The sequence below is a fragment of the Schistocerca cancellata genome, chromosome 9 (genome assembly GCF_023864275.1).
Source record: "Schistocerca cancellata isolate TAMUIC-IGC-003103 chromosome 9, iqSchCanc2.1, whole genome shotgun sequence".
Lineage (NCBI taxonomy): Eukaryota > Metazoa > Arthropoda > Insecta > Orthoptera > Acrididae > Schistocerca > Schistocerca cancellata.
Window position 1 is genome coordinate 498,071,778 of NC_064634.1, and position 24,426 is coordinate 498,096,203.

At 43.8% G+C, this 24,426-nt stretch overlaps 1 protein-coding gene across 4 annotated transcripts in view; it reads left to right on the forward strand.

Moving 5' to 3' along the window:
- The window catches only part of LOC126100753 (TRAF-type zinc finger domain-containing protein 1-like), a 68,704-nt gene that overhangs the window by 20,121 nt on the left and 24,157 nt on the right, over positions 1–24,426 (forward strand). For all 4 annotated transcript variants that reach the window (XM_049911374.1, XM_049911375.1, XM_049911377.1 and 1 more), the window contains one exon: positions 14,485–14,712. In XM_049911374.1, coding sequence (XP_049767331.1) covers positions 14,485–14,712 — 228 coding nt within the window. The remainder of the gene's footprint in view (positions 1–14,484; positions 14,713–24,426) is intronic.

Genomic DNA, 24,426 nt, shown 5'->3' on the forward strand with positions numbered 1-24,426 from the left:
CCCTCTGTCAAGTGTTTGAGAGGTGTGACGTGAGATGTGAATAATCACCTAAGGTGGGTGCGCCCCCTTGTGGAGGGGGCTCCCAGTTGGAAGGAGCGCTCCATCGGAGACGCAGGGGATTTTCTAGCAATGAGCCAATCATCTTCACAGTCACCAGCTATAAAACTTAAACAGAGTGAGGCTAACGATTCAAAGACCCTTCCAGCTACACCAAGGTTCCTTATGGTTTCATGTACTGAATGCGGTCAGTCCTTCGCTATGGTAAATACATTTATTATTCAGAAAGGTGTTGATGCAGTTGCTGGCCCTGTCAACTCCTGCTCTTGTTTATGGAATGGCACTTTCTTTTAAAGATTACTTCAGATTATCAGGCACAACTGCTTGCAGCTTTGCTCCTCCATGGCTATCCTGTTCATGTCGAGGCCCATTGAACACTGAATTCTTCTGCTGGTGTTATTTACACAAGGCTGCTCGATTCTCTGACCGAGGCAGAAATCAAAATGTACCTCTCTGATCAGGGTGTCATAGCAGTCTATCGGGTGATGAGAAACGTAGGTGCCTCCTTAGTGTCCACACACACTCTTTTTCACTTTTGATAGAGAGGTTCCTCTGTCAAAGATCAAAGCAAGTTATAAAGTTATCATAATCAGACTGTGTATTTTGAACCTGAAAAGCGCTGCTACCAGTGTCGTCATTACAACCACATTCGATAGTCCTGTTGACACCCAGCCAAGTGTGTAACCTGTGGTAGGGATGCTCACAAGGGTGATTGTCCGCCTCCTTCTCCCCGCTGCATCAACTGCGATGGCAACCATGATGCCTCCTCCCACAGTTGTCCTGTTTATCTCAATGAGCGGGATGTCCAGGAGATCCGGGTTAAGGAGAAAGTGCTTCACCTGGTCGTTCGCAAGTTGTTGACTAGTCAGAAACCCTGCGTTCTACCATCTGGTACCTACAGTACTGTTTCAGCTACATCTCGCTCCGTCAAGGACATGGGCATGGAGACATGTGACCTCAAATTTAGCAGTGCTGTTGTGAAGTTGCCCACCGTCATGGTAGCGTCCCCGTCTCCTCCTCCACCTGTGCAACATGCCATCAAACTTTCGCCTCAGGGGGGTGAAGTTACCAGGTACACAACCAGCAGGCCAGTAAGGACAGAAGGAATACTCCTGTGAAGATTTCCTACGTACCTCAAGCCAACCAGCATCTGAGTCTTCCTGTGCCAACCGCAAAGGCTCCAAGGTGTCAAACGAGGGCAAATGGTGTTGCCACACGATACCCTCACCTGGCTGACCTCCGTGTTGCTGGTGTGCACCACCAACCAGTTTTCTGCCCTAGACTCCGCAGGCCAACAGAAGGACAATGCCAACACTTCTGTAGACCTCATGGAGCAGGATTCTCCTGCCTCTGTGCCCTGTAGCAGTGAGTCCTTGAAGGTTGGCCCTTGGCAGCTGCCGAGGTGACGTCCCTTCATTTTTTCCTTGTCATGACTCTCCTATTTAGAGCTTCTCTTAGAATTGCAGCATCTGTTTGTTCTTGGATTTCTTGTTCTCCGCCTCCAGGAAACAAAAATGCACCTTCTCGACTGCTTTGAGCTCTTGCATTTCTTCCCTAACCATTTTGACCTTCGCCCTAAGGACGTCATTCTGTCTCATGGGGGAGTCGTGCTGCTCACACGGGATGACATTCATAGTCAACCCATCTCCTTGACTACCCACCTTCAAGCCGTTGCACATGTAGAGAGTACGGAGGATATCAGACCTCCAGCATGTGTTGTAGGCTTTCTCCAAATAAAAAAAAAGAAAACATGGCCACTGCCTCGGAGTTCTGCAGAAAACCATTAATGACGTGGGTGGACAAAGTGACGAGATGGTAAACTACAGAATGGCTCACTCAAAATCCACACTGTTCAGTGGTTAGTAAATTGCAAGACTCTAGCCACCATACCAGGTGGGCATGAATCATATGTTCCATCATGTTGCAAACACAGCTGGTGAGAGAAATGGGGCTGTATCTAGAAGGAAGGTGTTTGTCCTTACTAGGCTTAGGTATGGGTACAACAGTGGCATGCTGGCGTCTGCGAAATGTGCCCTCTGCCCAGATGCGGTTGTACGTATGAAGCAGAAAGTGCTTGCCCACAAGAGAAAGGTGCTGCAACATCTGAATGTGAAAATTGTCTAGTCCTGGGGCAGAGGATCGGGATGAAGTGACGCCATGATCTAGCTCCCTCATAGTAAAGGTGGCATTGTAGCACTCACGATTCTGAGAAGAAAAGGGTGACGCCCAAGCTGCCTCAGCTCGTTTCCACTGGAGGAAGGCAAGGTGATGGTGGGAGGAGCTCAAAATCTCCACAAAATGATGACCCAGTGTTGGAGATAGCAATAGTGTCCAAGATGACATCGTCTGCTACTATCAGGCCGGAAATTGGGGAATGGATTTTGGTCCCAGAGAACCATCGGAGGTTGTCCCCACGATGGAAGAGGGAGTGGAACTGTTAAAAGAACTAGTGAATCAAGTCCAGCTAGCTTTTTTGCTATCCAGAAGAATGTGATGACACTGTGCACACAACTGTTTATAATGAATGCAGTTTGCCTTGGTAGGATGATGGTTAAAAACGCTGAGATCATGTCTCTGTGCGCGAATTCCATTGCGGCATGCCTCAGTCCACCAAGGTACCTGGACATGGCGTGGTAAAGAGGAAGTGCAAGGAATGGAACATTCTGTGGTTGTAAGGACAATATTTCATTAATACATTTGTACATCCATCACTCTTACACCGTCTCAGTACTATTCACCATCGTGGCATCCATTTTGCCACTGGCACCTTTTACACTAGCCCGGTTGAGAGTCTGTATGAAGACGCTGCCAAACTCCCACTGTCCTAACACCATGACTTTCTCCTCAGCAGGTATGCATGCTGTTTGTCTGCCATGCATGGCCACCCATCCTATGCTGCCTCCTTTGATTGCCAGTATGTGGCATGTCCCTCTTCTGTTACTTCCTGGAGTTCGCTTTTGGCTCTTGCTCTTTCAGTTTAACTTCACACTACCTGCAACGTTCCCGGTGGGTGTAAACCCTTCACCACCATGGCTTCGTGCAGCGGCCCATGTTCATCTTAGCCTTTATTCGCTTCCTTAGGACACTACTCCAGCCTCACTCTATCGCCTTAAGTTTTGCGAGCTTAGAACAGAACTTTGCGATAATATCTTTGTGTACAGTGGTGGCTCTCGCACTGACCGTGGTGTCGGGTGTGCCTTCGTTATTGCCACCGATGTTTTTTGGTTTTGGCTTCCGGAACACTGCTCAGTATTTACAGCAGAGCTCTTCATCCTGTATCAGGCCGCACAGTATATCCAGCGACACAGGCTTTTCAGTTGTGTCATCTGCTCTGACACTCTGTGCCCTTCAGAGCCTCTGTGTGCTGTGCAGCGCCCATCCCTTAGTGCAATGGGTCCAGGGAAGCTGTCACTTGCTCACTCTTTATGGAGCCACTGTCATGTTTATGTGGGTTCCTGGTCACGTCGGTCTGACTGGAAATGAGGCTGCTAACGCTCCTGCCAAGGCTGCAGTCCTCATACCTCGGTCCCCTAGTTCTTCCAATGCCTCTGATGATGTTTGTGTTGCCATCTGTCAACCGGTAGTGTCACTTTGGCATCACCACTGGTCCTCCCTTCATGGGAATAAGCTCCGTGAAGTGAAGTCCCTCCCAGCAGTTTAGATGACCTTCTCTTGGCCCTCTCGCTGTGAGGGGATTATTTTAGCTAGGTTGCACATTGGGCACTGTCTTTTTACCCATCACCATTTGTTAAGTGGTGCTCCCCTATCACCTTGTACTCATTGCACTCAACCTTTGACAGTCTGCTATTTCCTGACGGAATATCCTTTTTTTAACCACTTACATTCTCATTTGTGTTTGCCATCTGAGTTATGGGTCGTTTTAGTGAATGATGCGTGGGCTGTCGACCTCATTGTACTTTTTATCCATTGTAGTAATATGGCGAAGGCCATTTAATTTTTAGTTCTGAACCTCAGTTTATCTGTGGCGTATTTTATTGACCTTTCTCCATGTCCCTTTTTTTTTTTTTTTTTTACCTATCTTGTCTTCTGTCAGTTGAGATTAACGTGTAGTCATCTTTAACTCCTCTTTATCTTCGTGTTTTACAGTTTTGACATGGGCATGTATGACTCTAGTTGTTTTTGCACCCTAAAACAAAGCAAACGAGCAATCTGTTATGTCCGACCTTTACTCACTTGTGTAATGTTTGTGTCAATTTCATGATATGATAGTATAAGTTTGTCAAAGTGGTCATTGGTCCAGCACCATCATTATACTTGTAGCAACTAAAAGTTGCTGTCACCTGACAACCACTCGTTCATCAGTGGCAAATTTAGAGTATCACCTACATTTCTCTCATTGCCATGTTAAAATTTGCTTCTTCTGGCAAAACAAAATTGAGTTTACATAATGTCACATCACTTACATTCTAATGCTGTTCCAATTGTGACAGAATCCTGAAACAGTGCATTATTAAATGAGAAACTGAGTACCTCGTCTCCTACTTTCCAAACTTTACAGAAGCTCTCCTGCAGGTGTCTCGGTTCGGCACACAGTTTTAATCTGCAGGAAGTTTCACATTTTTGATATTGGTACAAATGTGTAATTTCTTCTCTTATCTTGTGGCAAAGCCACACTAATTCTTGTTTCATCAGCTATCCAAAGACTTAAGAAATTACATCTATTCCATTGCAAAAGTCTACAGTTACTCAAATATCAGAGTACATAAGAAAGTTCTGCATGTTGATCATATAACAAATATTCTCCTCTTTTCATGCTATCATGTGCCAAAATCTTGTTTCGATACCTCAAACTATTTATGATCCTAAGGGATGTTGCGGATACTCCACTCTAGTTCACGCACTTGCAGAAATGAACACACTATATTGCAACCCATTTTACTGAGCAAAGTGACTTGGTTGTTAGGACACTGAACTCGCATCTGGGAGGATGACGGTTTAAACCCAATCCCGCCATCCTGATGTAGGTTTTCTGCGATTTTCCTAAATCGCTTCAGGCAAATGTCGGGATGGTTCCTTTGAAAGGCTACGGCAAACTTCCTTCTTTAATCCGATGGGACCAATGACCTTGCTGTTTGGTCCCCTCCCCCAAATTTCATGAGCAGCAGTACATGGTCTAATATGCACCAAATGCAAATTCATAGCAACCCCTACGTTTTATTACAACAAATTTGAATTTCACACTGCACCATTAATGGAATGATAGGCACTTCATCATGAAGTTAACATATAAAGCTATAATTATTGAAAAAAATGTTTTTCACCAAATAGTATCTTTAAAATTGTGTGAAAAAGTTTGTGGGGTACTTGGCACGAGTGCAGTGCTGCGAGAGTGACGGAAACCAATGTGTTCACAGAGAGCAGCTCAGCGTACTTCCTGACTGGCTGTGGCCTGTTGCAAGGTCTGCACATGTGTTTAGTTGGCTGTCAGGCCAGATAACCAGTCGCAAAAACTGCGTGGACAGTCTCAAGGTTGGACTGCCACAAAGCTCAGGCTGGGACTGCAGATTCCCAAGAATCAGCCAGAAATATGCGCAGCCCATTGGGAAAATCCACTCGTGTGTGGCTAGCTAATGTGGAAGGGGGTGTAATTTGAACCACAGCCCTTGTACCTCACAAGGCTTTCTGCAACACTTGGAGTGTTTGACAGGATCACTATCTGTCCATTTGCCCATGTTTGGACTCACCTTCAAAGGCACAGCAGCTTTTGCTTGCTGTGGGAATATTGTCAACAAACAACTTTCCATCCTCAGTATTGTGACAGCTCTTGCACTGTTCAGGTTGTAGATCATGGTGAAACCAGGCAAGTGAAATTCAGTGCTAAATGGCTAAATGACTGAAATTTTGAGCATATAGAGGCCGACATTACGTTAGAGTTCTAGGTGTACTGCGCACTGTTCAGCAAGTATTTCACTCTAAGCAGCATATGGAAAATGGTCCTCATCGGCCATATGGAAAGAACAAAGCACTCGGAGGCAGTTGCGGCAGTCAAGAAGACAGCGGAAATTCATCCTTTTCATCAGTCCTCAGCAGGTGAAGTGAAGTGCTACAATCTTTAAGTGACATGTAGATTCTTAGAGGTTGCCTGTGTAACGCAACACCTACGGTCAGTGATAGTGAACAAAGTTAAAGGAAATACATTAAATGTATTCACAGTTGTGAATATGGTCAACTGTCGGTTGTATAATGGAATGACGACAATGAAAATTTGTGCTGGATTGGGAATCGAACCCATATTTCTCACTTATGAGTGGTCACTTTACCATTGGCTATCCAAGTAAGACTCATGGCTAGACCCAAACTTCCATGTCACCAGCTACGTGTCTACAAACTGTACTCATGCAGCCATTGTGAGTATTCCCGTATTGGGGAGACATTTTACTTGAAAGTCACTTGCCCAGTGTTGGCAACATTGCATTGTAATTTTGAATAATACAGGCGCTACAACAATACAGGTGCTACAATATTGTAGTTCAAGGAAAGGAAAAGCACCACTCTAAAGTTGGTATTTGAACTGAGGACTGACACTTTGGGGCAATTTTTGAGTAAGGTCGTCATCTCTCATTGCCCCATATTTGTGTAGGCCCTCACGGTCTGAGTTTTGTAAACCAGCTCTACAGTGTGTTTTTGTTCATATCCAGTGCTCTGTATACTCTCACTGATCCTTATGGGATTTTATTTTCAACAATTGTGTTGTTTTTACCCTGCCTTTCTGGTGATACATTATGCCGTGACAGGGGTATTCTAATAATGCTTTAAAATGTTAGTGAGAACAGGGCCATCAGGTGAGCTGGGAACCCTCACCAACAGGGTGATGCTCCAAAATGACTGTGTGACTTTAGCATTCTTGATGTATCCTTGCATAGCTTGATGTAACCTACCCTTTCCTTTTACAATTTAAAGTTTTGCTTCTCTTTCCCGATGTAAAGCTTTGGCACTTAATGAAAACTTGCCATTAGTTTTGCAGTGAATAGTGACAAGCAGGAAGGTATGCCACACCATCCCAATTTCCCAATGTTTTTGTTTCTCTCTCTTCCTCTTTAGACAAAGGGACTGATTTCATTAAGCCCTTCTTAATTGTGCAAAAACTGGACATACCCATCTGTTGACGACCACTGTTCTTCTGCTGATAGTATCACATAGGTGATATCATCTTATTTGGATACTTGTAACAATGTAATTAAAACGATAGTTGCTATTCACCATATAGCGGACACACTGAGTTGCAGAAAGGCACAACAAAATGACTGTCACACAAGTAGCTTTCAGCGGATAAGGCCTTTCTCAGAATTAGACGGTATACACACGCTCACAGTAACATGACTCACACATGACCACAGTCTCTATCAGCTGGAGCCAGACTGCGAGCAGCAAGTGCTGCAAGGAGAGTGCAGGTGGAGAATAGGGCAGCTAGGTGCAGTCAGGAGGTGAGACAGAGGGCGGGGAGGGGTGGATGACTGGCGGCATTGGTGATATAGACGGCAGTGTGGTGCTGGAATGCAAATAGGGAAGGGATGACATAGGGTAAAGACAATGATTAATGTGGATTGAGACCAGGATGGTTACTGGAATGTAGAATTTATTGCTGGAAGAGTTCACTCCTGCGCAGTTCAGAAGAGCTGGTGGTAGCAAGAAGGATCCAGATGACACAGGCTGTGAAGCAGTCATTGAAATGAAGGACATCGTGTTGGCGGCGTACTCAGCAACAGGGTTATCCACATGTTTCTTGGCCACAGTTGGCCATTCATGCAAGCAGACAGCTTGTTGGTTGGTTGTGACAGGACTCTAGTAGGTGGTGGTGGGAGGGATAGGTAATATTTGTGGCAAGACTGGAGTAGGTGGTGGCGGGAGGATGTATGGGACAGCTATTGCATCTAGATGTGTTACAGGGATATGAGGCCATCTTCAGACAGGCTACCTGTGATCAACTCATTCTCTTCTGCAGGAATGAAATTTTGTGATACCGGCAGCAAAGTTAAAGTAAGGTAGGTAATGGCAGATAAAACTGTGTTCAGAAACTGGGTATTCCAATAGTTCTGCAGGATCAAGACTTTGGTGTGTTACATTAGCCTGTGATAAGGAACTGATGAAAACATTTTTTCAAAAACTTGTTTTTCTCTTAGTATTTTCATCCCAGTCATTAATATACACATACTGTGGCTATTGATGGCCAATCTATCATTCAAACCAAAACAAAAACCATCATCTATTTGAGTCATGGTCACCTTTAAGGACAGTTTTTTCTCTGAAATAATGACACACACTGTCAACATCAACATCCATCATCATCATCATCACCATCACCATCTTTTATGTTTGTCATATCTTGTGATTTGTGGCTGAGAGTACACGCATGAATCAGTACCATTAAGACCTCTTCCTGTTCTACTCTCTAAGATACGTCTTTTTCTGTGCAGTTGTATATATCTCAATTAAATAACCGTATCAGCCTGGAACTCTCAGTTGAAGAACGTTGACTGCTATGTTGTCTTTTAAAAGAAATTTTTAAAAAAAGTATTAGTGCATAAGTCCGTGTCATTTATCATCAGGTTAGCACCGCTGCATTGAGAAGCTTCCATTTATCATTATTCGGCTGTGTTTCTTCGGTTTAGTGTTTTATTGTTGTGAACAGCCACTTTTATGTTGATAACAGCTCGTTTTGATCATTTTCAAGGCTAATCGGTATGGAACGTCAAGTAGACAAAAATGAACACTTAAGACACAATTTGCTCTGTGAATTTAATTGAGAATCTACTGGTGCAGAAACCACAAGAAGTATTTACTATGTGTATGGAAGGGAACATAGTGGAAGCCTTCTCTTTACGATGAAAATTGCCTGAATAAGTTGATCCATAATAGTCATTGCCAAATGACACAGGAATTGACACAAATTATGGAATACAATCACACAGCCATTATGCACCATTTGCAGAAGGACCAGTGAAAAAATGTACAAATAACTATGTTTGTCCTTTGCCGGGCCATTACTACGTGGCTTGTGAAAGGCACAAACCATTCCTCAGTAACATTGTTAAAGAGGCGACGAGAGATTATCTGTATGTAAAACTGAAGAAGAGGAAGGAATGGCTTGAAAATCAAACAACACTTGTAGAGGATGGTGCACACATTCAAAAAATAACGTGCCATGCTTTCAGTGGAACCAGACAAAAATCCTTAATTACAAATTGCTACCTAATAATGAAACAATAAGAGCTGCCACCTGTATTGAACAGCTGAGATGACTCGCTGTTGCTATTGAAAAGGAAACTCTCATTAAACTCATGTTCTCTCTCCACAAAAAACCACTCCCGAGTATGGTCAGGATTGCCATGGGTGTAATGGCTGAATGACACACACACACACACACACACACACACACACACACACACACACACACACACACACACAACTTCCAGGAAAAAGTGTTTCATGATGAAGCTTCTCTTAGCAACTGTCTAATAGATTTCTTCAATTCGAAGGAGACGTTACAATTTCTGTTTGAACATTGGCAGACAGTCATTGACAAAGATGATGCTGATTGCATCACCAAGTATTGTATCACTCTTGTTATTGTATGTTGTATTACCGTATTTACGCAAATCTAGTGAACACTTTTTTTTACCATACGAAGTACTCAAAATTGGGGTGTGCATAAGATTTGATGGCGCATTAGATTTGAGTACAAACTTGAATCATTCACTGGTATTTCTTACTGGTAACAAAACGTTTATTAAACTCTAGCAGGAAAATACAGGAATGGTATCTGTGAATTAAAGTAAGGAAGACATAAATTGAGTAGGAGGTTATCGAGTTGAGAGCTGGTATACACACACATAAAAAAAAGTTTTGCATCATCCTGGTTCCCAGACTCCGGAAGATAGACGTTGACTGTGGATATTGTATCACAGACACAGTCCCTGTGAGTGTTCAGAGATGTCACTAAACCCGCCCAAAGATGTAAACAACCATGTATGAGCAGCACCTATTAGATGGAGGGGGTTTGACAGCTGATCAGTTCCTCATTCCACCAAGAAGGAAGTACACAGCTCGTGTTGTTTATAGTTCAACCATGCCTATACGGTCAATACCAGTTAGATCCCACCATCACGCCACCGTCTAGTACTGCCCCAGTTCGGAAATATCGTAGATCTGGAGCTGATGCACAGAGCAGTCTGAGTTGTAGTGGGGAGGTGACCCGTGTTTACAGTTAGTGATTTTGCTGTTTCCTCTTCGTTTCTTGCTCTTATGCCAAATGGAAACAAATCGTGTTTTTGTGACCGGGTACTATCAAGTGAATTAAAATACATTCACATAATTACGGAAGGCTAAAATATGTTGCTAGTTTTAGATTTTATTTTATTTCGGCCTTTCTAACAGTCGAGCATTAATCGCCTTGCAGAACAATTAAGTTATTTTTGTCAGTTTGCTAAAGATATGTGGCTTTTATTAGTCTTTTCCGCAGAGGTAGTAAATTTATTTGAAACGAAGTGTTTATTCCACACTACTGGCTAGTTTCAACTGTTCGCTGCATTTCAAGTGCATGTTTTCATGCTCTAGCACATACAGCATTATGCCATAATAAGGAACCAAACATGAGATAAACTGGTACTCCACAAAAGTTTACATTCGAATCTGGACATAAACTACATGATCAGAAGTATCCTGACACCCCCAAAAACATACATTTTTCGTATTAAGTGCATTGTGTTGCCAGCTACTGCATATCAGCTACATCAGTAGTCATTAGACAACGTGAGAGAGCAAAATGGGGTGCTCCGCGGAACTCACGGACTTCGAACGTGGTCAGGTGATTGGGTGTCACTTGTGTCATATGTCTATGCGAGATTTCCACACTCCTAAACATCCCTAGGTCCACTGTTTCCGATGTGATAGTGAAGTGGAAACATGAAGGGACACACATAGCACAAAAGCGTACCGGCCGACCTCGTCTGTTGACTGACAGAGACTGCTGTCAGTTGAAGACAGTCGTAATGTGTAATAGGCAGACATCTATCCAGACTGTCACACAGGAAATCCAAACTGCATCAGGATCCACTGCAGGTACTATGACACTTACGCGGGAGGTGAGAAAACTAGATTTCATGCTTGAGCGGCTGCTCATAAACCACATACCATGCCGGCAAAGGCCAAACGATGCCTTGCTCCGTGTAAGGAGCGTAAACATTGGACAATTGAACAGTGGAAAAAAAGTTGTGTGGGGTGACAGATCACAGTACAAAATGTGGTGATCTGCCAGCGTATGTAGTGCCAACAGTAAAATTTGGAGGCGGTGGTGTTATTGTGTGGTCGTGTTTTTCATGGAGGGGGCTTGCACCCCTTCTTGTTTTGGGTGGCACCTTCTTGCTTCCCACTTTTGAGCAATTCGGGGATGGCGATTGCATCTTTCAACATGATCGAGCAACTGTTCATAATGCACGGCCTGTGGCTGAGTGGTTACACGACAATAACATCCCTGTAGTGGACTGGCCTGCACAGACTCCTGACTTCAATCCTATAGAACAACATTGGGATGTTTTGGTATGCCGACATCGTGCCAGGCCTCACTGACCAACATAGATACCTTTCCTCAGTGCAGCACTCCGAGAAAAATGGGCTGCCATTCCCCAAGAAACCTTCCAGCACATGATTGAACGTATGCCTGCGAGAGTGGAAGCTGTTATCAAGGCTAAGGTTGGATTAACACCATATAGAATTCCATCATTACCGATGGAGGGCACCACGAACTTGTAAGTTATTTTCAGCCAGGTGTCTGGATGCTTTTGATCACATAGTGTACGAATGTGCACTGTAAGCCGAATTATGCATTTTAGTATGGTTCACAAAATTCCATTGTTCTTGGAGTATCATCTAATGTCTTGTTCTTTTTATGGCATAATGTTAGATCTTTTAATGTTTTACACATATGAACATACGGGCTTGCAGCATGATCGTAGCTGCGCAAGCGCGGTGACGCCATTATCTGGTGCTCTCTGGCAACTGCTGAAATGAACCTATTTCTGATTGGTAGCCAGAAAATATTGCGAATGGTTGTTCGAAAAGCTTTACTTACAAAGTGAATTTCCTTTTACGTAAGATGAACTCTGTACGAGAATGTACGATGAATTTCTTAACAGAGCGTTTGACTCTCATTTAAAAATAAATTCTTTGAGAGACCATTTAGAAGAATTTTGAGCCAAGAAGATTAATGTTGTTGTTAAAAATTTTACTGGCACATTTGTGTGATATATCTTAAAGTGTAACATGCGCAAAAAAGTTCAACATTGTATGTGAAATATTAACTTTTCTTGTGGCTTATTAATCTTAGAGACAATATTTTGTGTGAAAGCTTCTTTTTTTCTGCAGTAACACTGTGTACATTAAGTTAAACCATTAAATTTTCATGTTTGTGTGTTTGTGCTACTTCATATTGATGTGCTATTGGCTGACTACATCACGTGTCCTATGCTCTGCATATCCACTGTCATCGGCTGGCGAGATCATGTGCATCGCTATCTCAATTTTAATGCTTCAGAAAGTAATATGCGGTGTTTAGTGAAATTCGAATTTATACTCTCGTAATATGAAAATATGCAATGTACACGTTCCTGCACATCAAAAATCTTTCCAAAATGTGCACATTACATTTGACGGCACATTAGATTCCCATAAATAAAATCAATCGTAGCATTGTAAAAATGACTGAAACTTGTACACTGGTGTCCAAATTAAAGCAACAGATGAAAATTTTGCAAAATTGTGTCTTATTTTGCCACAAAACAGTATAAAAGGGTAATAGTTAAGTACAAACAATGTAAAGAATACAGAATGTAAACAACTGCAACATGCATAACAGTGATAAAAATGTTCATTTTTTCCAATATAATGGATTTGCACACACGTTTCGATAACTGGTTATTGTGCTCAGTATGGGGTGTGACTACCTCTGGCAGCAGTACAGGCCTGACAGCAGTAGGACATGCTGTAAATGATGTCATCAATCTCATTTTGAGGCAATAATGGCCATTCTTCCAACAGGCTTGGAGAGTGGTTGGTGGATGCTGATGTGACAGATTGTCTCCATAATGCATCTCAGACATGATCTGTGGGATTCAAATCGGTAGAGCGAGCAGACCACACTCTGTGTGCAGTATCTTCCATTTCCAAAAAAAACCTCAACCACGCGTGCTCTGTGATGTCGAGCATTTTCGTCCATCAATACGAAGTCTGGTCCCACGGCACCTCGCAACAACCGCAAGATCAAGATCTCAACACAATACATGCCGATCCACCCATACAATTTCTGGAAGAGATGCTCAAGTGATCTTCATAATCCCTGCCTGCACCATAAGGGATCCTCGTAGATATCAGTCTCTTTCCACAATGTTTGGGTTTTGAAATCATGCTCCGTGCTCCCTACAGATGGGAATCCAAGAATTACTCTTCAGACCAAATTGGGTCTCATCTGTGGAAAGAACATTGACTCATTGTGTGAACATCCAGGTGGCTTGTTGACGACTCCATTGTAGATGCTCCCTTTTGTGAAGATGTATCAGAGTTACGCATAATGCAGGTCTCCAACAATAAAGACCACTCTGCCGAAGCCTTCTGTATCCGATTTGCCTCAATACAACACACCCAGTGGGTGCTGCAAGGTCAGATGCCAGTTGCCGTGCAGTGCTAAAGCAGTACCATCGTGCACTTACAGCTGAAAATGGTACTCTGTTTCTGATGTCACAAGTGATTGGACATTCCCCGGTCTATTTCTGATGTCACAAGTGATTGACCATGCCCTGGTCTTCCGGATACAGTTTTGGTCTCTGTGAACTGTCGTCACATCTGAGAAACAATGGAATGATTCAAATTAACCCGTTGGGCCACATCAGTCTGAGTCAGTCCTGTTTCCATTCTTCCTACGGCCCTCCAGCACAAAGAGTCTTGTAGGCATCTTCTCTGTGCTGTGACTGTGTACACAGTGATTGTGGATGTGGGAGTACCCAGCAAATGCTACCCCATTTGATAGCTACCCTGACTTTATTGTTGGCATGATTGTCCGTTGACTGGAATGCTGCCTTACGTGCAGTACACGATCGTATGGACAAGTGTTGACTGTTTGTATGATTATATCAACTAGATACAGGACTGAGAAATAGTGGTCTGTTGCTTTAATTTTTATGCCACTGTATTTAACTCTCATACTTCAGCATTGCACAACTACAGAGAGAATGAATGTTGGAACAGGAAGTGAGATTCCAATACTGTTTACATGTACATTTATGGAATTTTGTCTCCTGAAGGAAAGTACTGCCCAGCCAATCTGCGTGTAATTATAATTTTCTCAAGTGAACTTTCTTTTTAAACAATACTTTAGTATTATTCAGTAACAATTTGAACAAAATCTCTTTGCTTCAGAACCTGGTCCAGCACCATCATGGTTACATTCTCGCAGTGTTCCTACTAGTGTTCTCAACGATTTGGGGCTACAGCGTAAAGTTTCAAATGCCAGTCAGGATGTTGTGAGGCCAACAGCCACTTCCAATAGGCTGTCACCAAGTAAACGCACCAATGACATGCCACAACTTAATTCATCAACAGCTTTGAGTGCCCCCAAAGCAGTGCACAAACAAAGCATTCAGAAAGGTAAAATTTTTGTCTGATGGTATACATGTAATGAAAAGGAAAGTTACCACTCACCATATAGCGGAGATGCTGAGTCGCAGATAGGCACAACAAAAAGACTGTTCCAAATAAAGCTTTCGTCTTGTAAGGCCTTCGTCAAAAATATGCGTGCGCGCGCCTACACACACACACACACACACCTACCTATGTGAGATGCGTTTGTGTGTGTGTGTGTGTGTGTGTGTGTGTGTGTGTGTGTGTGTGTGTGTGTGTGTCGTCTATTTTGACAAAGGCCTTACAGGCCAAAAGCTTTATTTGGAACAGTCTTTTTGTTGTGCCTATCTGCAAGTCAGCATCTCCACTGTATGGTGAGTGGCAACTTTCCTTTTCATAATATGGTTACATTCCATCCTCGATTTTCCATTGTTCGTAGTATACATGTAATTTGCTTTATAATTACTATGAAGGGTGTTTCTGGTACATTTCTGTTTTATGCCTCTGTGGTTGTTGCTTTATACATAATACTTATTTTATTTGGGGAATGGCATTATATAACATTATAAACTGCTGTTTAAACAACAGCCTACAGTGTTATATAACGTCATTTCTAAAGTCAGAGCTGTGGAACACAATGTACAAAAAAAAAAAAAAAAAAAAAAAAAAAAAAAAAAAAAAAAAAACAATTAATTCAGGCTATTGTTGGCGTTTAATTTAATTCTCTGCACTGATTACTGCAATTTCATCAGTGTTTTCCTAGATAGTATACACAACATAATGAGGGATAATAACAAGTAATCTTCATAGAAAGCAAAGTTAATATCAAAATTTAGCATTTTCCTAAGTTTGAAATCTTGTATATTAAGAGACAATGCCTTTATGTTGTTTCTTTTTTTATGTAGGGAAGGGAATGTTCACTTTTCTGCAGTCTTTTTTCTACTGAGGGTTTAGGAATCGGATTACTGAATACTTCTTGTGATACTGTCAAATATTCTCGCAGTTGAGATGGTGGGCAGTATAATTCTGCTATTAGATCTTAGGGTTGTCTCCACGTACATTTGTCTGGTACTGCAGTAACTTCCATTGCACACACAGTAATTTTGATAATGTGTTCATTGTCTTTGTTAACGAGTGAACGTCTGACTGGTGAAACAGTGATGCTGGCAAACCAACGAATGGCAAGAAATTGACCAACGTTGATAAAAATTTTATGTTCATCACTAAGTGGACACCAATTTCTTATCCATAGTTTCCTCTGCTTCATTTCACGTGATAATGCTACAATTCAATAATTATAGGTAATTATTGGTTACATATATAAACAATGAATTTGATGATGGAATAGTGGTAATAGACCTTTTGGAAAGTAATTTAGTCTCATGACTGGATCATCATAAACTTCTCTATATTAGAGAACATATCCATAATATTTTGTTGATAGTGAGCTGAAAATTACAAATATTAGGTAGTTTAGATTAAACTGGCTTTGTGTCAGTAACAGAAATGTGACTCGGCTGAAGCAATTCTATGTGGACGTCAAAAGAACCTCATGTCTAGATATGTATCACAAATGCAGAATAATTATACTGATTAGGCAGCATGAAGAGGTTATGAGAGCAGCACCAAAAAAAGGCCTTAGGAGGATATAGAATAACAGCACATATGTTAGAAGGTAAGAAAGCAAAGGTTACTGAGAGAATAGTACAATATTCTGCAGACATTGTGAGCACAGGAACAAATAAGCAGAGGAGCAGAAACCAGTGACTACAGTTGTTGCTGTAAGCAGCTAAAATAATGAAGGGATTGTAAAACCTATAAAGGGATTTCACTGTCTAGTGTGTTGCACATTACTTCCATTAAAATATTTGTGACGAGGCAGATTTTGGAGAAGTATAGTAAGTTAAAGCAATTATGGTAACTGTTATCTGAAGGAACTTGAGATATCGGGAATTAAGTGCACATGATCATAGAGTATTCTCTCTCTCTCTCTCTCTCTCTCTCTCTCTCTCTCTCTCTCTCTCTCACACACACACACACACACACACACACACACACACACACACCCTGCGGGTCCGGGCATTTCTTCTCCTGCGCCAACCAGCGGTTGCCGCCCCAGGCCGTCATTCGTTTCGCCTGGCCGCACCGCTGGTAGCCGAACATCTGGCCATTCACCGGCGGAGGAAGGCTCCCCCTCCCGGCCATCCTCCCAAGATGGCCGATGAACCTATAGACCCAATGGACGATGACTGTCCGCCTACTGATAGCGGTGGCAGTGCTCGCTCGAAGCCAGGCCCTCAGCGGCCTTCGAGGTGACCCCTTCTTTCATCTTCCTTTTCTTACGATGGCACTTATTCACTGGAATATTCGCAGCATTCGCTCCAACCGAGAGGACTTGAAGTTGCTGCTCCGCTTGCACCGTCCGCTCGTCGTAGCCCTCCAGGAAACGAAGCTACGCCCATGCGATCAAATTGCCTTGGCACACTACACCTCTGTGCGTTTTGACCTACCCCCTGTGGTAGGTATCCCAGCTCATGGAGGGGTTATGTTGCTGGTCCGGGATGATATTTACTACGATCCCATCACGTTGCACACCGGCCTGCAGGCAGTTGCCATCCGCATTACTCTCCCCACTTTAACATTCTCCATTTGTACCGTTTACACTCCATCGTCATCTGCCGTTACCAGGGCAGACATGATGCAACTTATTGCTCAGCTACCTGCACCATTTTTGTTAACTGGAGACTTCAATGCCCACCATCCCCTTCGGGGCTCTCCAGCATCCTGCCCGAGGGGCTCCTTGTTAGCAGACCTTTTCAACCAGCTCAATCTTGTCTGCCTCAATACAGGCGCCCCTACTTTTCTTTCGGACACATCTCACACCTATTCCCATTTAGACCTCTCTATATGTACTCCCCAACTTGCACGCCGGTTTGAGTGGTATGCACTTTCTGATACATATTCGAGCGACCACTTCCCGTGTGTTATCCATCTCCTGCAGCATACCCCCTCTCCGTGCTCCTCTAGTTGGACCATCTCCAAGGCAGACTGGGGGCTCTTCTCTTCCAGGGCGACCTTTCAGGATCAAACCTTCCCAAGCTGCGATCGTCAGGTCGCACACCTCACGGAAGTCATTCTCGCTGCTGCTGAATATTCCATCCCTCACCCTACTTCTTCTCCACGTCGCTTACCGGTCCCCTGGTGGTCCGCAGCATGTAGAGACGCTTTACGTGCTCGTCGACGTGCTTTACGCACCTTTAAATGCCACCCTACAGTGGCGAATTGTATCAATTATAAACGATTACATGCTCAGTGTCGTCGTATTATTAAAGAAAGCAAGAAAGCCAGCTGGGCTGCTTTCACAAGCACCTTCAACAGTTTTACTCCTTCTTCTGTTGTCTGGGGTAGCCTGCGCCGGCTATCTGGCACTAAGGTCCACTCAACCAGTTTCTGGCTTGATGGTCGTGAATGACGTCCTTGTGGCGCCTGAGGCTGTCTCCAATGCCTTCGGCCGCTTTTTCGCAGAGGTTTCGAGCTCCGCTCATTACCACCCTGCCTTCCTTCCCCGCAAACAGGCAGAGGAGGCTAGGCCACCTAACTTCCGCTCCTCGAATTGTGAAAGTTATAATGCCCCAGCACCATGCGGGAACTCGAAAATGCACTTGGCCGATCACGGTCCTCTGCTCCAGAGCCTGATTCTATTCATATTCAGATGCTGAAGAACCTTTCTCCTGCGGGTAAAGGTTTTCTTCTTCTGACATACAATCGCATCTGGATTGAGGGACATGTTCCCGCATGCTGGCGCGAGTCTGTTGTTGTCCCGATTCCTAAGCCGGGGAAGGACAAGCACTTGCCTTCCAGTTATCGACCTATCTCGCTTACCAGCTGTGTCTGTAAAGTGATGGAGCGAATGGTTAACTCTCGATTGGTTTGGCTGCTCGAGTCTCGACGCCTACTTACCAATGTACAATGTGGATTTCGTAGGCGCCGCTCTGCTGTTGACCATCTGGTTACCTTGTCGACCTTCATTATGAACAACTTCTTGCGGAAGCGCCCGACCGCGGCTGTGTTCTTTGATTTGGAGAAGGCTTACGACACCTGTTGGAGGGCGGGCATTCTCCGCACCATGCATACATGGGGCCTTCGCGGTCGCCTCCCTCTTTTTATTCGTTCCTTTTTAATGGATCGACAGTTCAGGGTACGTGTGGGTTCTGTCCTGTCAGACACCTTTCGCCAGGAGAATGGGGTCCCACAGGGCTCAGTTTTGAGCGTCGCTCTCTTCGCCATCGCGATCAATCCAATAATGGATTGCCTCCCAGATGATGTATCAGGCTCCCTTTTCGTGGACGATTTTACCATCTATTGCAGTGCGCAGTGTACACGTGTCCTGGAGCGCTGTCTTCAGCGTTCTCTTGACCGTCTTTACTCCTGGAGTGTCGCCAATGGCTTCCGTTTTTCTGCCGAGAATACGGTCTGTATTAACTTCTGGCGCTACAAAGAGTTTCTCCCACCGTCCTTACGACTCGGTCCCGTTGCTCTCCCAATCGTGGAGACAACCAAATTTTTAGGCCTTACATTTGACAGGAAACTTAGCTGGTCTCCACATGTGTCATATTTGGCCGCCCGTTGTACCCGTTCTTTAAATGTCCTCCGTGTTCTCAGTGGTATGTCGTGGGGAGCGGATCGAACCGTCCTACTTCGTCTATATCGGTCGATCGTCCGCTCCAAGCTGGATTATGGGAGCTTCGTATACTCCTCTGCACGGCCATCCATCTTACGCCGCCTCAACTCCATACAACATCGGGGTTTACGACTTGCGATCGGAGCATTTTATACTAGTCCCGTAGAGAGTCTTCATGCTGACGCTGGCGAATTGCCACTCACCTACCGGCGCGATATACTGCTTTGTCGGTATGCCTGTCGGCTACTGTCAATGCTCGACCATCCGTCTTATCGTTCCTTTTTTGACGACTCTCTCAACCGTCAATACGGGTTGTATGTCTCTGCCCTGCTACCCCCTGGAGTTCGCTTTCGTCGCCTCCTTCAACACCTTAATTTTTCACTCCCTGCAACCTTTCGAGTGGGCGAGAGCCACACGCCACCTTGGCTCCAGGCTCAGGTCCACGTTCACCTTGACCTCAGCTCGCTCCCAAAAGAGGTTACCCCCGGTTCGGTCTACCACTCCCGTTTTTTGGAACTTCGTTGGAAGTTCATCAACATGACTTTCATTTATACAGACGGCTCTAAGACCAATGACGGGGTCGGGTGTTCGTTTATTGTCGGGGCACAAAGTTTCAAATACCGGCTCCATGGCCATTGTTCGGTCTTCACAGCTGAGCTCTTTGCCCTCTACCAGGCTGTTCTTTACATCTGCCGCCACCGACATTCTGCTTATGTCATCTGCTCCGACTCCCTGAGTGCCATCCAGAGCCTCAGTGATCCGTATCCGGTTCACCCTTTCGTGCACCGGATCCAAAGCTCTCTTCGGCAGCTGGTGGACGTCGGTTCTCCGGTTAGCTTTATGTGGGTCCCTGGCCATGTCGGTATCCCTGGGAACGAAGCTGCATATGCCGCGGCCAAGACTGCGGTCCTCCAGCCTCGGACAGCTTCTTGTTGTGTCCCTTCGTCAGATTTTAGCCGGGTTATTTGTCGGCGCATTTTATCGCTGTGGCATGCCGATTGGGCTGCCCTTACAGCCAACAAGCTTCGGGCCTTGAAACCTCTTCCTGTGGCTTGGACGTCCTCCTCACGCCCTTCTCTGTGGGAGGAGGTAGTTTTGGCCCGGTTAAGAATTGGACACTGCCGGTTCAGCCATCGCCATCTGCTGACGGCTGTGCCGGCACCGTTCTGCCCATGTGGGCAATTGCTGACGGTCCGCCACATTTTAATGTTGTGTCCGGATTTTAACGCACTGCGTCTCGATCTTAACCTGCCATGTACTTTAGATGCCATTTTAGCGGATGACCCACGAGCAGCTGCTCGTGTTCTTCGTTTTATCAATTTGACAAACCTCACTAAGGACATTTGGTGATGCTGTTTTTAATCCTATGCCTGTCAGTCTGTCTTTTATCGTGTTTTCCCTTTTAGTTGTTGTTTTAAACTTGTGCCTCGCGGTGCATTCTTAACGTCGTCAGGGCGCTAATGACCATTGAAGTTGTGCGCCCTAAAACAACAAAAAAAAAAAAAAAAAAAAAAAAAAAAAAAAAAAAAAAAAAAAAAAAAAAAAAAACACCACCCACACACACACACACACACACACACACACACACACACACACACACAAAGTAATTGAAAATCTGTAGATTCATTGTAGTTATTTTCCATCTTAATTTTTTTATCTAGGCTTTGGATTGGGATTAGTAAAGTTGCAAGGCAGAAATGTAATTTCTTGTGTAATAGATAAAACATTTCACCAAAATTCTGATAGTCATTAAATTAAAATAATTAATGAAACAACTGTATTTCGTATTGGGTTTGAGGTTAAACAATTTTGTTACTATCACCACTTTCTTTAGATGGTGGAAACATATTTCTGTTGCTGCACCTTTGTTTGGTTTGAATAAAATGTCTGAAGGATATTTGCACTCTGCATTACATAATAGTTTGTTAGTGCAGAGTTTTTTGGTATATTTGAAATATGCTGTAAACAAGCCCAGATCACGGGGGAGAAGGGGGGGGGGGCTGGGATACCTACCCTGGGTGGTAGTTTCAGAGGGCACCAAATTTATATTCTTGAAGGAAAAAACATTGTTTCACAAGCACGTAGCATCCAGCATGCTTTGGTCTATCAATTATTCATATGATTTTGAAATGCATCCCAGTTGGTTTTTGAACATTTTTTAACACAGTTTAAGAATCATAAGTTGATTTTTTAATGTGTGCATAGTGTATGTGATGTGTCTGCCATGGGAGTCCTCGTCGCATCTAGAAATTAAAAAAAAAAGTTCCCCCAGACAAAAGGGTTGAGCTGAGAAAATAAACTCGAATGGATGAATGCCAATCGGTGTTTGTTTATGTGGTTGATTGGGTGTGCAAATGATCAGTGTTGTTATAATAATTAGCGAAATTCATAGATTTAGACTATGATAGTGGAAATAAAAGACAAACAGGAATAATAGGCAAGAAAGATTACATATTTCTTCTCAGTGTATCCAAGGCAATGAACTCCTGACAGAAAATTTTTGTCAGATCACTGCACTACTAGTTATGCAGTCCCTGGTTAGCAGGTGCGTTAAGTTCTACTTCGGAGTAACATAGAAAATGTGTTGTACGAATGCGTAGTGACACCTAACCAGAGAATATGTTGGAATTACTGAAGTTAACCAGCCAATAAGTTTTGACAGTGGCAGGAACCATTACAGAATGAGTGATGACAAGATTGTTTGTTAGAATGGGGCAGGAGAAGAAACGGGGACATCTCACAAATTATACAGATGAACATGATGATCTCAATTTTATATAAAAATGTGGTACTATTACTTTCAGATCTCATGCTTGAGAAACTGGAGCATATGAATGAAATTTGGAACTATTTCCTAATGTAAAACTTTTTGCTTGTGGTAGGCCTAATAGGCATTTGATATTGGTAAATCATGAATTATGTTCTGTTGTGTTATTTATGTAAATGAGGTGCATAAAAATGACAATTTGTGCCAAAACAGTCTCGCTTATTTGGCACGTGTTACAACTGCTGCAATATTAAGAAGGCCTGTTTCAGTTAACTAGTAGACAATGATGAAATAGATGCAGTCAAATCAAGGAACCACACCAGTTTTTGGTACTATTCATATTAAAAGCTTTTTCAGTATTAGACAACAACATTTTGGGTTTTCAAGTAGCAAAACGTTTGATGAAGTTTAATGAGATAATAGATTCTTTTGCAGAAAGGAAAGCACGCCATGTAAAGCTGTAGCAAGATTAAAGAGAAAAAAATGCTGGGGCACAAGAACTGAAGAAATGTGTACTGTCTTGCTTGCCTCTTCTCTTTACTGTTTTTATGTTTCCTGTATTTAATTTTATGTCACACAAAAGAGAAAATTATTAGCTAATAGACAATAAAGAGTGCAAATTTTCTGAGGAATTCTGATTCTCCTGGTTAAAAGAGATATTCTCCCAGTCATAAATAATCTCACCCAGTATTAATTGTGAGTTATTTTTTAAAGGGGGTAGGATGTCAAGGATGTCGTGAATATAGTTTTGATGGCTTCCACTACAAAAGACACACGTTTGAATTCCACAGAGGGAAATACAGTGACATGCAACAGAAGAATGCTGTGTGAAGAGGCATGGCATGGCATGGCATGGCATGGCATGGCGTGGCATGGCACTGCACTTCGGCACACTTAAGATCGAATAATGTCTTACATTTCCTTGAACATATATGTTGTATACATCAAACTCTTCAGAAATATGTTTGCTACATAATGAACACAGTTTCGAAATATCAGTCTACCCACCCCTCCTGCGGGTTCGGGGGTTAGAATAGGTCCGCGGTACTCCTGCCTGTCGTAAGAGGCAACTGAATGGAGTCTCAAACGTTTCGGCCTATATGTGATTGTCCCCTCTTGGGTTTGACCTCCATATTTCCAAATTCTTCTGAAGAGCGAGCCAATTGGGGAAGGGCGCCTTACATGGTACATTGTGACCATTGTGCATTGAGACCTTTAGCCATCCTTCTCGTCGTCGCATTGCCGTCCCGCTCGTTCTCCATCTCTTGGCCAGGATTCATTCCTGGGTGCGATTTCCACCTTGCAGTGTTGCTTTTTGCAGAGACGACAACCGTGGGCTTCCTTGCACCTGATACCCAGCACGGTAACCAGTCCATTGTGGTGGGGCCGCCATGTACCCTGTTGGTTGTAGCCCCGTGACAACACACGGATCGCTCTGCTGATGCCTGCGCCGTTAACTCCCCATGTATGCCAAGGAGTAGATGCCTATCTCCATGGGGCATCGGGACTCGCGGCAGTGGCCATCCTGCCAGGTGGCCCTTGCTGAGGCAGGGTGGCGCCCGTGGAGAGCGCCCTTGGTCAGAATGGGTGGCATCAGGGTATATGACCCGCAATGAAGGTTACCGGTGATGCGAACCCCCGCCTTCTATGGCTATCGGGGTTATTATAGGAACCGGGCAGCTTATGAGAGGGTATCTGGTGGCGTCTGCATCTACGTCCTTTACTCCCTTTACACATTGAAATAAGTGTCCAAGGAATAGAAAAGCAACTGGAATCACTCAACAGAGGAAAGTCCACTGGACCTGACGGGATACCAATTCGATTCTACACAGAGTACGCGAAAGAACTTGCCCCCCTTCTAACAGCCGTGTACCGCAAGTCTCTAGAGGAACAGAAGGTTCCAAATGATTGGAAAAGAGCACAGGTAGTCCCAGTCTTCAAGAAGGGTCGTCGAGCAGATGCGCAAAACTATAGACCTATCTCTCTGACGTCGATCTGTTGTAGAATTTTAGAACATGTCTTTTGCTCGAGTATCATGTCGTTTTTGGAAACTCAGAATCTACTATGTAGGAATCAACATGGATTCCGGAAACAGCGATCGTGTGAAACCCAACTCGCATTATTTGTTCATGAAACCCAGAAAATATTAGATACAGGCTCCCAGGTAGATGCCATTTTCCTTGACTTCCGGAAGGCGTTCGATACAGTTCCGCACTGTCGTCTGATAAACAAAGTAAGAGCCTACGGAATATCAGACCAGCTGTGTGGCTGGATTGAAGAGTTTTTAGCAAAC